The sequence below is a fragment of the Psittacula echo genome (genome assembly GCF_963264785.1).
Source record: "Psittacula echo genome assembly, chromosome: 4".
In the NCBI taxonomy this organism is placed as follows: domain Eukaryota; kingdom Metazoa; phylum Chordata; class Aves; order Psittaciformes; family Psittacidae; genus Psittacula; species Psittacula echo.
The window spans coordinates 51,231,602-51,248,357 of NC_137738.1; the positions used below are offsets into that span (position 1 = coordinate 51,231,602).

A 16,756-nucleotide genomic window follows, 5' to 3' on the forward strand; every position below is an offset into this window, starting at 1 on the left:
TTCTCTAGAGAAGGAAAAATGTAAGAACCTCAAATGACTGCATGCTGAGGTCAGGCTCATTTAAATTAGAAGTAAGGCACAATTATTTATCTTTAACAGTGAGGCTATTAATCACTGGAACAAATTACTGAGAAAAGTGGTGGGAACAGACAATTGCCATAAATTATATCTCTCTGAGGAATTACCACTGTTTTCAGTTATTGGTTTCACCAAAGAGGCATATTATGGAATCCAGATACATTATCTGAAGGAAATTGAGCTCAAGCAGTAGCACGAGCCACATAACACTAGGATATTATCAGCTGTGGGGTACCAAAGCATAGTTGTAATTGTAGCTACAACTCCGTCATTTGTTTTTACTTCATAGCAGTATAATTAAAAAAATTTCTCATCTTCGTGTCCTTTTCCAAGGAATGTTAAAGAGGTGAAAGTTGTTGAATTTTCATACTCAAATAGAGATGAAGGTAGCACAAATTTTACAATCTCACCTTTGCAATGAGTCAGTATCATCTTGTTGTTAATAAAATCTGGTATCTTTTGACTTTGTTACATGTCCTTCTCAAATGCCAAATGCTGATTGTTATAATCAGGCTTTTAAACCACTATGTCAACAGCAGGCTGTGTAAAACTGTCTCCATCCAGTTCTGTTAAAGACAAAGCTGTTTCATTTGTGGGCTTTTTAATTTAATTAATTTCTTATGAGTCTACAGATAACTTCCTCTTCTGATATTTTATATTTAGGTAAGTTAAAATTTATGTTGGATCTGTTAATCATGATAAAATAATTAAAGCTAACTCGGAGTATTTCAGTTTCTTTCTAAGATATATAGGAGTTTTCCTAGCATGCTACTCAGTCATAGCCTCATCATGACAGATAAGCAAGAATGAGACTTCAGAGCCAGCAACAACAAAGAAACCAACCAGACATTTCAAATAAATTTCCTTGAAGTTTTTTGTGTCTAGGAAAAAAAACCTGAATTTAAATGGAGAGTGGATTAAGACAAAAAAAAAAACAAAAAACAACCAAACACAGAAAAAACCCAAAACCAAACCAAAACAAAAAAACAATCAGCAAGCTCCTCAGCAACTTCATTTCATATGCCCTGCTTAATTAAGTAGTTGACCCTTTGGAATGAATGCCTACTAGATGTGTTTCTTGAGGGACACATTCCTCTGGAGCCAAACCGCAAGTAGAGCATGGATTACATTCTTTGCTTAGACACTTCTGTAGCTGTGGTGACTTTTTCTCTGAAGCTCTTCATGAATTACATTTGAATTGCAACCTGTGCTCTCACTTTACAGAGTATATGCCCCCTTTCCTGCAGAATTTGTGTCACTTAGATAAGCCAGTTCTACAGTCCTGGCAGACATATCTGATGATAGACCTCATTATTAAATAAACTAGTTCACCCTCTTAATAACTGGTTTGATTTAAATGCTTAGCTGTGAAAATAATATATTCTATCAGCCTCTTCAATTGCTGTAAAAGCCTTTGCTCAAAACCAGTTAATACAGATCACTCATTTTGTTGAAGTGCTGAAAAGAGCAGTGTATTACCTTGGTGCTATAGCAGATATAAAAGAGACTTTGGATTCTTCTGAAATGTTCTGTGAAGTCGTGATTCAATCTGCCTTCCAGATATCCAAGTCAGAAGTAACAAGGGAAGGGCTACTGGTAAAGGCAAACATGTGCTTAGAGGCTTTTAGTTGTAGTGTTTTGCCTGTTATCACGTGTAATTGTTACGGCTCAAATTAATAATTATATTATAATTTTGCCTAAATATTGAAGTAGCCAGTGCCCATGGGAGGGCAAGAGCAGCTATAGTTGCAAGGTTCAAATCAAGGAGAAAGAGAAAAAGAAGATGGTTATGAAGAATGTAGCCAGTGGGAGATTAAGAATGGCATAGCTAGCCATATGAATGCATATGAATATGAATGGAACGACCATAAAAGGGAATGCAAAACCTGCCAGGAGTCAGGTATATTTGGAATATAAGTAAAAAAGTATCATTACCAGTCATAAAAGTCTTCAACTCTGAGGAATTTCTTGTGTTCTACAGCAGTTTCTTAATCCTGCAAATTATTGTAGTTGTTGATAAAGGTTATGAGCTGATGGGTTGATTGTGGTTTAACAGATGGGGGAAAAAATGAAAGAATAAAAAAACAGAAGAGAAAAGCTAGCCCTAGAATCGCCTAACAGACATTCAGGATGATTTTAAAGCCTTTCTGTATAAGTTAGGAGGAGGCCATTGTTGTTCTTTTTATTCTTAAGCATTTGTTGCACTCTGCAGTAAATCTTGTTTAAGTGACAGACATAATGCTGGTGTCCAACAATTAGTCTGCACTTCCAAATTAATACTGTGTTTGCCTATATGGCCTTGACTTGACTAATTGGCTGCCTTTCCTTTTTGTATTCTGTTGTGACTGTATGATGACAGTGATTCAGCATGTGCAGCATAGGCATAAAAAAATAATTTAATAGCTCCATTTACTCAGCAGGTATGATTGACACTCTCTTGGGTGACTTAGAGTACTGCTGGTTGGAGTAGAACATTGGCAGTTGCTTTGCAGTGACAGTGAAGCCAAGACAACTGTGCTAGTCCAGTATCTTTCTGAAAGTCAGAACATGGTAAAATTAGTGATTATAGATATTGAACTAGATAGATCTCTAGGTGGGTATCTAGCATAAGAGAACAGATAGTAAAAAGAGGTTACTCCTGCAAGTGATGAACTAATCCATTACATTTGCATGTGAATGAAAGGTAGGTTTGTATTTAACAACACCATCTGTTCTGTATAAAGTAGGATCAATTATTCATTACTTAATTTTTATGAAAACAGCTTCTTTTGAAAGGAGGATAAGTTATTATCAACAGCATCTAAAACTGTTTTTCTTTTGCTGCTTCCAGTAAGCTGCTGGGTTTGCCATCTTTTTCTGTTATCGCTCATCCAGCTTTACTGTCAAGTGAAAATACTCTGGGATCATTTTTCAGGAGCATTTTTGTGTCTCGGGATCATGGGATAAACCACAAGAACTTCATAGGAAGTTTTCAAAGAGAAAATTGTTTCTAAAATAAATTGCCTTCTTTTACAGTAGGGTGAGTTATTTTGTTTTACAAGTTTCTGCTTATACAGGAAGCAATAGCTTTGCAAAACACTATCTGGCTGAAAGAAAAGCAGCAGAGCAGTTTCTTTAAAGTGTTTAATGCAGCTAAATGTTAAATGGAAATGTATTATTTGCATTTCATGGTCTCTTTCAGAAGGCATTTCCCCAACTTGCTAGTGCCTCTGTTTTCAGCAGAGGCCTTTTTGTTGCTTTTGCATTCTTTGTGGTAAGAACCCTGTTTCATGGTAGAGGAGGTGCTCATGAGCTCATTTCTGCAGAGCCCTGCTACTTTTGAGTGAAGGCAGTCCAAGAACAAAAGGTTTGCAGCATTAGGCCCCCAGTTCCTCAAATGGCCTTACAAACCTTCATAGCCAGATGATGGTAGGAAAGACAATTGACACCGTGTGAGTTCTGCCTAGGCACAGGAAGTTGACATAAAAAGCAAATATTCCTTATAATCCTTTTCCTTTCTGAAAACAAACATTTTAAAGAAATTCTGAGGGAGGAGGGGGAACAGAACTCCTCTGGAAATTAACAACTTTGGGCTGTATTTTCTAATGAAAATTTCACTACTCTTCCATTAGCAAATCGTAAACAGTGCTTTGCTTGTTTACTCAAGAATACATTCTTTTTTCTCAGTTACATCCAGGGATGAAATTGGGTTGCATAAAATGCACAGGAAGTTTTTTGTTGTATAAAATATCTGTAAAGAAATACCAGCTTTTAAGGTGTGCTGGAGGCATAAGGAAAAAAGATTCTTTACCCTGGGACAGGTATGACAATTCGGCAGTTACTTAGCTTTGGTCATTGACCAATAGATTGAGAAGAGTTTTCACAGGTGGCTGAGTGACTTAAGTAATAAAATTTCATCAAAATCCAAAGGTAATAAAAGATTACAGTAATCAAGTATCTAATTTAAAAAAAATAATTTGCCTCTTGGTACCTTACCAGCATTTTTAGAGTTCTGAGTATCTTTGCGAATAGTTTCTGATCTTCTTCAAGATTTTAATGTCAGATGAATTCTTCTTTGCTCACCTGGGGTTTTTTTGTCAGCTTTTATGATGAAAACAAGTTTGCTTATATTTTGAGTCAATGAATGAATGTATGAATCAATGAAAAATAAAAAGCTAATTTACTACGTAAATTTACGGGTGCTTAAGGAAAACTTTTTTGTACAACAGGAGCTACAAGTTTGGTCAGTTGGAGTGAAAAAGATATAAACACCAGGATTTTTTCACTGTCAAGACAAGAGTGTCATTTCTGGTTTAAGACACTTAATGAATTTGTGTTTCAGTGTTTCAGCTAAGGTTTACCATATACATTACATGACAGATATGTATCGCTACACAATATATACATTATAAGATAAATAATGGTATATATTGATTTTGTGAAAGGGGCAGAGCCACAGCAATATGAATCATACAGTTATTGCTCTGTTTTACCATACAAACAGCACTGGAAGGGCAACTCTGTGAGCTGTGACCCAGATTGAAATTTGAGGCTTTGCTGGTGGCAGGCAGTGGGCTGGAAGGTAGATGGTTTCATGCAGGAACCCAGGGGCTACAGGAACCACATAGGATGAAATGGGAACAGGGGCAAATCGGGTTAAGGACATTTCAGTAGTTGTGCAGAGAGAGAATGTATTTTGGTGTGTGTGTGTATGTGAGGGTATGTGAGGAAACACGTATGTGGACAAGTATCTGTGTATGTGTGTATATATATGTGTATATATATAACACATATAGTTTTAAGTGGGCATCATAATTACTACTCGCAGTTTTCAGTTCTTAGTCATCAGAGGTGAATGTGGCCCTAACTTTATTCAAAGTTTGAGTCTCTCTTTTGTTCTTACTATTTATTTTTTATATACTATGCTCTACATTGGGTCATTTTATTTCATATGCTGATATTTATGCTTGCTGACTTGGAGGACCACAATTTTTATATACAGGACAAAGGAACTGAATCTTTAATGATATCCAAAGAAAACTTATTTATCGTATGCAGTCTACTCCAATATAGGCATTTTGCGTAATACTCATAACATCCTAAGTTCCTACATATATTGTTTGTAAACAAAACCATAAACAGATATTTATGAATGTGCATTGGAGAAAAATGAAAAATGTGTCATCTAAGCAAACTAGTGATTTATATTCAAATAAATGTTTGTAAATGCCTTTTTCATGATGTTGAATGGTTAGGTTCAGTGTTAAGGTAGGTAAAAAGTGTGTATGTCTGTGTCTAAAATATATTTATATATTCTTTTTTAATATATTCTTCGTAATATGATTTTTAGATTATGAGTCTTCCATTCTGATTTAATATATTCATGCCACTAATATGTAAGTTATAAGTTCATTATCTTTCCCCATCACTATTAATTTTGTAGTGTACTTTATACAAACTTCACCACTGCAGTCCTGGACAGATTTCCTAGGAATTTTGTAATGCTAGGCTTTGCCTGTGTTTATCTTGCAGTCTGATTCTTCTTGACCTGCTGATTCATGTTTTACATCACCACGTTTTGTTCATCTGGAGGAATGAACTTAAAAAGGTCATGCCAGCTTTTGCTCTCTCCTCCTACACTATATATCTCGTTTTAATTTAGACTTGGAGGGGGGGGGGATAGGGAGGCAGGAGGAGAGCAGAAAAAAAGTGGATTTCTGCAGCTAAGAGAAACTGAAGAAATCAATTCAATGGAATTTATTATCAAGGGATGTCTAATCTCTAAAGCTAATACGAGGCTTCACAGCTATTGATTACATGCTAAGGATGCACAAACTGTTGATCATGCATGGAGGCAGTAGAATAAACATACTATCAAGAGGGAATGGACAAATAATTGTCAGTAGTGCAGTTTTATTCATCTCTACTCTGAAGCAAGGACAGCTATATTTTGCATCCAAAAAGGTACGTCCTAAAATATATAGGATATCCCCTCATTGCTGTTGAAACCAGCATAGTACAGCTGATTATCTATGTAATAATTCAGATGTTTTCTTCAGCTCCCTGAGGTATGTAGTCAATAAGAAATTTGTAAGCTGGCTTAATAAGTCAGTCGCTACATGAAGTGAAAAGAGAAAAAGCTCATAGATTTTCAGGCAATTGCATTTTAACCTTCATTTGCAACATAATAAATCTGTAGTGCTGGTACAGTATAAAAGCCATTCTTTCATTTATTCTGGGGTCATATTTCATATAGTAAGAAGATGGACATACTAGTACACATAAAGTGGGCTCTTTTTGTGTTTGCATCTATATTTGTTTTGTATCCTCTATGTGTTACACATCTGAGAAAGGAGATGACCAGTAATACCTTAAATTTTTGTTGTGGAAATATGTACCTGTTAATTTTTCATTTTATGTCAGACTGCTGAAATTACTTCTAATTCTGCCAACTGAATTTGGTTTCTCTTTCATGATCACCCTCTCTTCATGCTTCTAAGTTTAAAAAGATTGAGTGCCCAGATTTTCAGATTTGGCTGCCTAAAGTCAGGCCTCACTGCTGACATGGAACAAGATAAGAACAAAAAAAAAAAACAAAACAAAAAAAAATCCAAAACAAGCAAAACCTGTATTTACGTACAAGACAGCCTGGCTTTTATACCTTCTGAATATGATGGAATGCAGATACTACCACACTTGGAATACCCAGAATAATAACTTATTCCAATAATATATGAAAAGTCTGTATTGATCCAGTTGGTAATATGATGTTGTGTGTGTTTGGCTTGAAATACACATAAGTAGGTAGGAAAGAGTCCCTGGCTAAAGTTAAGTAGTTCATGAACTACATGAATTTGAAAAACAAGAAACTTGAGAGAATTTACAAGAATTATTCTGTCATAAAGACAGTCTGATGCAAGAAAATGAGAATGGAATTCATGGCATTCTTAGGATGTCTGAATAAATCAGGCCTTCCTGAATTACCATCATATTGTTAACTAATGGAGTTATTGGGAGTTAGTCTGAACTAAATTCTTTGGGAATTATAGATTAATAATCCTCAAAACACAGGGATTTCATCATGGATATTCTAGAACAGCTCATGGTATCTAAGGATTTTTGTTAGCTTTGTTCATAACATAATTATAGGATGCTCCTTGGACATGTAGCAGATCACCCACAGAAGTGCAGAAGTGATCATAGTCAATGCACGGAGTTCTTGCTCAGACTTTGGTTGTCTGTTGAAATGTATAATTTCAATACTTTTCAACAAGTAATATACTTGTATATATAGCAATCTTAACCAGTTTTATGATGTGAGAGAACCTAGTATCTATATACTAATAGGGATGTGAAAGATAACAGGAAAGGTTTCTATAGTTACATTGCAAATAAAAGACAGACTAGGGACAATGTGGGCCCTCTCCGGAAGCTATCAGGAGAACTGGCTACCCTGGATTTGGAGAAGACCGAGGTTCTGAATGACTTCTTTGCCTCAGTCTTCACTGACAGATGCTCTGACCACACCACCCAACTCTTGGAAGGCAGATGAAGGGACTGTGAGAATGAAGACCTTAGGCCCACTGGAGAAGAGGATCTGGCTCGAGACCATCTTGAGAACCTGAACATGCACAAGTCCATGGAACCTGATGAAATCCATCCGTGGGTCCTGAAGGAGCTGGCGAATGAAGTTGCTAAGCCATTGTCTATCTTATTTGAAAAATCATGTCAGTCACGTGAAGTTCCCAATGACTGGAAAAAGGGAAATATAACCCCCATTTTCAAGAAGGGGAAAATGGGTGACCCAGGGGATTACAGACCAGTCAGTCTCACCTCTGTGCCTGGCAAAATCTTGGAGCAGATTCTCCTGGAAGGCATGCTAAGGCACATGAAAAACAAGGAGGTGGTTGGTGACAGCCAGCATGGCTTCACTAAGGGGAAATCCTGCCTGACCAATTTGGTGGCCTTCTCTGATGGGGCTATGGAACTGATGGACAGGGGCAGAGCAGTTAAGTCACCTACCTGGACTTGTGCAAAGCATTCGACACTGTCCTACATGACACCCTTGTCTCTAAATTGGAGAGACATCAATTTGATGGGTGGACCACTTGGTGGATAAAGAACTGGCTGGATGGCTGCACGCAAACAGTTGTGGTCAATGGCTTGGTGTCCAGTTGGAGACCAGTAACGAATGGTATCCCTCAAGGATCGGTGTTGGGACCGGTCTTGTTCAACATCTTTGTCAATGACATGGACAGTGGGATTGAGTGTGCCCTCAGCAAGTTTGCTGATGACACCAAGCTATGTGGTTCAGTTGATATGCTGGAGGGAAGGAATGCCATCCAGAGGGACCTTGACACGCTTGTGAGGTGGGCTGATGCCAACCTGATGAAGTTTAACCATGCCAAGTTGCAAGGTCCTACACCTGGGTCGGAGCAATCCCAGGCACAGCTACAGGTTGGGCAGAGAAGAGATTCAGAGCAGCCCTGCAGAGTACTTGGGGGTGATGGTCAATGAGAAAATGAACATGAGCCAGCTTTAGTGTGCGCTCACAGCCCAGAAAGCCAACCATATGCTGGGCTGCATCAAGAGGAGTGTGACCAGCAGGTCGAAGGAGGTGATCCTGCCCCTCTACTCTGCTCTTGTGAGACCTCACTTGGAGTATTGTGTGCAGTTCTGGTGTCCTCAACATAAAAAGGACATGGAACTGTTGGAACAAGTCCAGAGGAGGGCCACGAGGATAATCAGGGGACTGGAGCACCTCCCGTATGAAGATTGGCTGAGAGAATTGGGGCTGTTCAGCCTGGAGAAGAGAAGGCTGCGTGGAGACCTCATTGCAGCCTTCCAGTATCTGGAGGAGGCCTATAAGGATGCTGAGGAGGGACTCTTCATTAGGGACTGTAGTGATAGGACAAGGGGTAAGGGGTTAAAATTTAAACATGGGAAGTTTAGATTGGATATAAGGAGAAAGTTCTTTACTGTGAAGGTGGTGAGGAACTGTAATGGGTTGCCCAAGGAAGTTGTGGATGCTCCATCCCTGGCGGTGTTCAAGGCCAGGTTGGACAGAGCCTTAGGTGACATGGTTTAGTGTGAGGTGTCCCTGCCCATGGCAGTGGGGTTGGAACTTGATGATCTTAAGGTACTTTCCAACCCTAACTATTCTATGATTCTATATATAAAACCTGTGTGATTCATTGTTTGCTAATGAAAGTAATTATTGAGAGTAATGCAACTGAAATGAGCAAGTGAGGAATCATTGTTTATAATTTTCTTACTGCACATTTGACAGCTCTGTTCTGGTTTGGGTTGCATGTCCTCCAGTGTTTTTCACTCATGTCATTCTTCCATGCTCTTATCAGGAGTCTTTTTAAAATTGAATTTAGAATTGAAGAATTCTTTACAGCAGCAGGACTGTAACATTAAATATTTTTTGTTTGTTTGTTTTAATTTAGTTTTGGAAACATTTTAGTTTGTAGCACCTTGTATGAACCAAGTAAGCAGAAGGAGCCACGATGACATCTTAGAATAATCCTCTTTTTATTTTCCACATGCCAAGAAGAGACCTATCTTGGAAAGGTCAGAAGCCACAGGACGGAGAGACTCATGTTCTCATAGATGAAAAGGGGCTGTTCAGTGGCTGTTCAAATTGAGAATTTTATGTAATTTTTGTTTGTTTTGTTTTTTGCTTTGCAAAACTGCAAGGCAAGATAATTAAGAGAGCCTCTGCAAGAAACACCATGTTTTAAATTACAAGGATACTACCTTAAGCCAAAGTTACTCTACTACTTTATACATTTGCTTTTGAATGTCAGTTTTTATTTAATATAAGCCCCCACATCTCTCTGCAGTATCCTCAAACCTTATCCAAATTTCTGCATTATCTCACCCTCCAAGTCCAGTTACTTTTTGCCTCCTGTGTCACCAGTTAAGGCAACCTGGGTCACTCTTAAACTGGATATGAATTTCAGTCAGTGTAGTTAAAGCAGAAATTTAAAGTCAGCGTAATGCCATACCAGAAGGAGTTCAGGTGGGAGCGGGATGGAGATCCCAAAGTTGCTGCTTCTGAAACTGTGAAGGCTTTTGTTTTCACTGCCATCTCTGTATAAATGAAGATAATCTCTACAAAGAGGCTCTGATACTGACCTGTCAGATCACGTGTTGCTTATCAAGCACTAAAGAAATTGAATTTAATTTTATCTATTATCTGGAATGTCTTATTAAATCATCCTGCAGTTGAGAGGTGGTATGGGGTCAACAGGTTCTGTCTCTCTTGCTGTCTACCCGTGGATTATTAACCTTTGGAGAATTACTAAAGCTGTTCTTTACTTTATCCCATAAAGTTCGGTTAAATCTTCTGATCCATAAATTGTTGCGAGTGAGTTCCATGTGCTTGTAATTCTTTTATTTAATACTGTTCCTGGATAAGGAATGAAGACTTAGTAATCTGTGCTAGTGTAGAGATCTCTTTTATTATTCTGGGGTTTTTATTTTTTTTATAGTCTCCCAATGCTTCTGGTTTTAATTGGTTCAGTTAGAGTAAAAGCAGTCAGATCGGATGATGAATCAGTAAGCGCTTGGTAGTATTTGTTTGTCAGAGGTAAAGGGAAGGTCAGGAGGAGGAAGATAACAGAGCTGGGTATTGCCAGGCATTGAAAGCAAAGGGCAGAAAGAGAAGCTGGCCGTAAGCAGAGGTGGGAAAGGAGTAGAGGTCATAGCAGCAGCCCATATGCAGGAAGGGTCTGGCAGAAGGGAGCCTGCCATCAGCAGAGGGGCCTGGGAAGATCTAAAGCCACCCTGCCACCACCACCACCACCAAATCCTCCATATGCCTTACTGCCATATTTCTGTTTGAAGATGTGAATATCCTGACTGGCAGAAGCTGTTTAAGAGCTTGATGCAGTCACAGCATATTGAATTTCCTGTGACAGCAGAAGCCCTGAGTACTTTCTGCTATCACCAAAAGGAGCTTTCTCTCATCTCAGACATATTTTCTGCTGGAGAAAAAGGCTTGAAAAAATAAATTATGAATACCACCTCCCTAAAATTTTAATTTTAAATATAAGATCTAGTGCAAAATAATATGCAGTTTCACTCAAATTTGAAGCTCTCAAGCAAGAAATCTTTCAAAATGAATAAGGCAAACTATTGTTTTTTAAATAACTTGTCCTTATGCTCAGCTATTCACTTAGTACCTGGCCATGTTCTGCTTTTTCAAAGTTGTTCTAAGAAAAAAAAACCCACCAGCAACCAAAAAAACAAAAAAATTAAAAATTTAAAAAACAAACAAGCAAAAACCAAAACAAGCCACACACACGCGCGCACACACACACACACAAAAAAAAAAAGCCCCCCTAGAGGTGAGGAGTGGAGTTAGCATTTTGGTGGAAACATTGGCAAATAAACTGCTGCTGCTGCTGGCTGATGCAATGTGATTGCCAGAGCACTGGTGACTTCAGAGCTGGGTAGCATTCAGTTTTCTTATGGCCCTGGCAGTAAATCACTTTGTAGCTTTGAACAAGCTATTAACCTTTTGGTGTCTCTTTCTCCTTGCAGAAGAGGATTACCATTTACCTGTCTCATAGGAGTAATTAATAGATTAATGTTTGGAAAATATTAAGTGCTTTCTGCCATTATTATTGAAATTTCAGCTGATAGGATAAGGAACGAACAGATATTTTGAGACCCTTATTTCTTCTCTCTTTGACATAGAGTACAAATTTGACATGAGTAATTCAACAAAGAAGTGGGAGTCGTGTGCTTAAATGTCCATGCATTTTGAATAAAAGTTCTAGATGTGACTGAAAGAAAAAAGGTGGGAAAACTGCAGCTGCGAAGTCAAGATGTGAATTGATTTCCTGGGATTAGTAGCACTGAAAGGTATCCAGAGGTCAGAAGTGAATGCATAAATTGAAATTAAATCCCAGTAGCATTAAGGAAGTGTTCTAGTGAAACACAGACCTTGATGTCTAATGGGAAAAGGGAGAAATGGAAGATGAACACTTCTTTTTGCCCTCATCGAGACAGTTGCTCTTAATGAAATGCAGAGATTTTTGGGAAGCCTACTCAAAATTTCAACGGTTGTTTATCTGAGAAAAATAATTATTTGAAGATTGCTTTCTACTAAGGTGTTACAGATGGAGGCTTTGTGGTGGGGTAGTTTAAAACAATTGGTCTTTACCTCTGGAGAGCCCGAGATGAATGTTGCCCAGAAGCAAAAGTAAAATTGTGTTTTTAAAGCATCATTTTAGGAGCAGTGGGACAGTTGGCAGAGTTTACCAAAGCTGTTGAGAGACTCTGCAGACTTTAATTACCATCTCAATATTGCAGAAGTTTAATTTCTGCCAAAGAACGGAATAGTTGTGAGAAAGCGAGATCACACTCTGTCTTTCATTCTTTCCTTTTTGACAGGTGAATAAAGGATGCTTTTCAGTATCTCTTCTGATACTGTAACAAGTTTGTAAAATTTGCATAGAATTGTAAAATAATTTTTCTTTAAGGTTAACAAAGCTTTTATTTTTTCTTCTCTTTTGAAAGCGCATAGTGTGAATGCAGTTTAAGTCTTGTCATGAAAGAAGCAAGATGAAAATTGAGTGCATTTTCTGCTACTGATTACTCAGCTTCAGACATTAACAGGTTCAACCTTCATGACTGGATAACATGTATTATGTTGTGTTTATATTAGAGGCTCCAATAAATTTTGAATTCCATCTCTGCTATGAGGTGACTGAAGACACAACCTGGATTAATAAAATAAAAAGAAAATTATTAAAATGAAAATACTGATTCCTTGGAGACTCCTACCAACAACTTCAGTAGCTTTGCTGTGTTGCTGCCCCCTTTTTTTGTCTTTTTTGACTGCCTCACACTTTGTACTTGCTAAAGCACCAGCCATTGTTTACTCTATAAATCCCCCTTTTTTTTTACCTTCTTCTCTTTAAGCGTCTTATCTCTCGAGGACTTTTTCAATGCCGTCTTTCAGGTTCACATCTCTGTTGTTACAGTGTACAATATGTTGAGAAAGCTACTGCCCAGGAATTCTACTTACTCATTTGTAAATTTTAACCTTGTATATGATAAATTGGCATTTAAGGGCAAAGAGAACATGCTTTTTCAAAATCGAGAAAGGGAACGGTAGATCATGGAAACAAATAGGCACTTTTTTTAATCCTCAACACTCATCATGTTACTAGGAATACCTTTAGGTTATATTTAGAATTTGATTGTTTTGATGTTTGAAACTAAATGTTTGCAGTTTGTCTGGCAAACTGCATGCTGAATAGATTACACTGATTCACATTTCCTTCTTTCACTATACCATCTGTGCTTTTGGGAGGTTGTTAGCCTGTTTGGGACTGTAGTTGCATAAATGCAAGTTACAAAGAACTGTTACGCCCAGACTGTAGTTGCATAAATGCAAGTTACAAAGAACTGTTATGCCCAGAAAAAGAAATCCTATATTTCATTTCCTTGAACAATCTTGATTCTACCTTAGACCAGCAAGAACACAAGGCTGAAGCTGTACCTACGGCAGGCTTTATTTTCTCTGGTGAAAAAGGATGAATTAGCAGGGTATAAAGAACCCTTGCTATATTTCCAGTGAAACTCTAGTATATATAGTCATGGTCATGATTTTCATTGTGTAATAATTTTAATTAAGTTTAATGATAAAAGTTAGCCTTGCATGAGGAATGAATGCACTAGGAAGATAATGAAAGACTGATGACAGCTTGGGGAGCATCTCGTACTCTGCTGGTGGAACTGCATGGGTGGAGAGCAGCTGAGCTTGGGTAGCAAGTCAGAGATACCCGTTCAGAACAATGTAGAGGCAAAGTTTTGGGTCTGAAAGAAGCAGGATACAAATACATATCCAGAAGCACTTTTTGTACTATTTCTAAGGGGGTTTGCTTGAATGAATAACTTAATTACTACATAATAAACAATAATTAATATCTGCATTACTTTTGTAACTGCTAGCTCAGTAAGGTAATTAGTATAATTAGTATACAGCATTGCTTGATGCCTTGAAAAATCAGAGTACAGTGAATGTTGACTCTTTACCACTGTGATGTATTATGTAATTTACACAGGTGAATTAAAAACTGGTAATTGGGCATTCAAGAAGGGAAGCCAGCAGTGACATCTGGGTGGCCTTTTGGTTTGCTTTTCTTTCATCTGCTAATTAACAGTTCTTTTTCTCACTGTTGTTAAGTCTGAATCACTGATTGAAGCCTGCAAAGAGAGGCCAGAGAAGAATGAAGTAAAAAAAGACTGTCAGTTTCTTTTCACTTCAGGGTACCTGTACAAAGGATGATACTTCTAGTAATGAGTCTGTGTTTGTTGGGTACCTCCTTTACTTTCATGTTCCCAGAGGTATCATCTACCAGCTACAGTTCAGTGCAAGGATGAAGAATGTTAATGATGTTTTTCTTTATTATACTCTGTTTTCTAGAACCTATGAGAACACCAAAAACTTTGAAGATTGCTGAGATACAGGCCAGACACATTGCTGTAGATTGGGAATCTCTGGGTTACAACATCACTCGCTGCCACACTTTCAATGTCACTATATGCTACCACTACTTCTGCGGACACAATGAGAGCAAGGCAGACTGCTTGGACATGGACCCTAAAGCACCCCAGCATGTCGTGGATCACCTGCCTCCCTACACGAATGTCAGCCTCAAAATGATCTTAACCAACCCAGAAGGGAGGAAGGAAAGTGAAGAGACCATTATCCAGACAGACGAAGATGGTATGTCTAAATACTGTTAGGGAAATTAAATCCTAAGTCCAGTCTAGACGGGTGAAAGGAAATGACTGTGTATGTTACAATATGTGTCCTGAAGGATGGAAGTTCTCTTCTATTAATGTATTAATTAGCCTCAAAATGGTAGCTGTATATAATTATTATAGCTGTCACCCTGCATATATAACTGAAACTGTCCATGTAGCACAAGTCAAACTGAATCTCTCTCTTGCAAGAAAAAGGAGGATGGCTTCCCAGTAATTCCGAAAGTGCCTTAATGCAGGTGAATGAGAAACACATGGTGGTGTTAGGTGAGGTCATCTTCACAGTATTAGGTGTAGTATTTGAAAATGAATTTAATTCTGTAAATTATATATAAATATTTAATTCAGTGCTTAAAGACTCTATTCAGGATTTAAAACCTCTTCAGCAAATACTTTATATTGCAGGTTACAGCATATAGTATCTGTTAACTATTTTAAAGCCACCTATCATATTAAATTATTATTTTGACAACCTGGGAGTTGGACTCAGTGATCCTTTTGGGCCCCTTCCAACTCAAGATACTCTATGATTCCTCTTTAAAATGCTTTCAATGAAATTTCAGTGACAAGACAGTTGAACTTACCATAGTTGGGAAGAAATAAAGCACAGATGTAGATGTGTTAATGGTGGCATTCAGTGGTTAGGCTATGAATCTTGGTATGAAAGAAATTAAAATAGATATTTTCCCCTAATAACATTTAAAATATGGTTGTAAAGAGCAATTTAAGTTTGCTTTTCTTGTCAATATTTTCATGAAATCTAAATATAACAACAATATTAAAATACATGATGATGTAAGTGACAAAAAAAAACCCAAACAACTTGGATTAATGTAAGACTGAAGATACATAAAAAAGTAAAATTAAAAAAGTGTGTTTGCTTACCTATAATATAAAGGATTTTGGAGTATAGCTTTATATATGGACAGCAGTCAAGATTAGAATCTGATGGCACTTTTTGCCATATGTTTTCGGTTTTATAAGAAATAGGAGAGGAATATGTTTACTGTTGCAAGAAAGGAGGGAAACAGTTTTTTTTAAATAGGTAGAATATGAGAAGCTGTAGAAAACTATAGAGACATAGATGCATCATGTGAAGATCACTGGCAAGTACAGAATTAGAATATTTCATGCAATTCAAATTTTAGCATTACTGTTTTTTTGAGGTGAATGGTAAATATAATCCATGAGGAATTGTTTCTGTACCTGTGTTTACATTACAGATTTTTATGGTTGCTATTTTCCTTGAGGTTTAAAAAAAACGAATAAAAAAAATATTGTTATGTCCACAGAATATGGAATTTCTTTTTAACCAAGTTTTCAAGAAAGGTTACTGTTTCTGATAGCTTTGATCTAGTTAGATGTGTGGAGGTGGTTTCTGAACACTATAGGGGTGCTTGCCCAGAGCAGAGTCGAGTGCACATATGTCTTCTGGTTTTGTTGTGGACTGTTATTAGGAAATGATGCACACAAGGCAAGTTTTGGTCTCAGGCTAACACACCAGTGTGCTGTCAGTGAACTTGTTTAGACTTAGCATTGGTGTCAGAGGTATAATAGTGTAGAAGCCTCACCTACTGGGCAGAAGTTGCTAAGGTAAACTATTTCAAGCAGATGTTGTTTTCATGGAGGGATTAATACATTCTAAAAGGTACCTATATTTAGAGGCATTGGTGGTAATAATGCTTGTGGTCTGAAAATAGCTTCTTGTGAGCTCTACTCAGTGATACTCTCAGGCATAAAAATGCAGATTTTTAGTTGCATCAGAAATGTATTCATACCTTAATTTTTCCTTGATAGGGCATAGCAGTGGTAAACTTAAGTGCTGTAGTTGACTGCTTATGCGTATGATGCTAGTTTAGTCCCATGTCCAAGCAATCAAGTATCTGTCTGATACATGATTATGTGCCCT

The 16,756-nt window shown here is 37.5% G+C and overlaps 1 protein-coding gene across 2 annotated transcripts in view; it reads left to right on the plus strand.

The window, feature by feature from the left end:
- Nucleotides 1-16,756, plus strand: part of PTPRK (protein tyrosine phosphatase receptor type K) — a gene marked incomplete at both ends in the record, with an annotated part of 410,302 nt that overhangs the window by 300,483 nt on the left and 93,063 nt on the right. For both annotated transcript variants that reach the window (XM_080614674.1, XM_080614675.1), the window contains one exon: nucleotides 14,507-14,809. In XM_080614674.1, coding sequence (XP_080470800.1) covers nucleotides 14,507-14,809 — 303 coding nt within the window. The remainder of the gene's footprint in view (nucleotides 1-14,506; nucleotides 14,810-16,756) is intronic.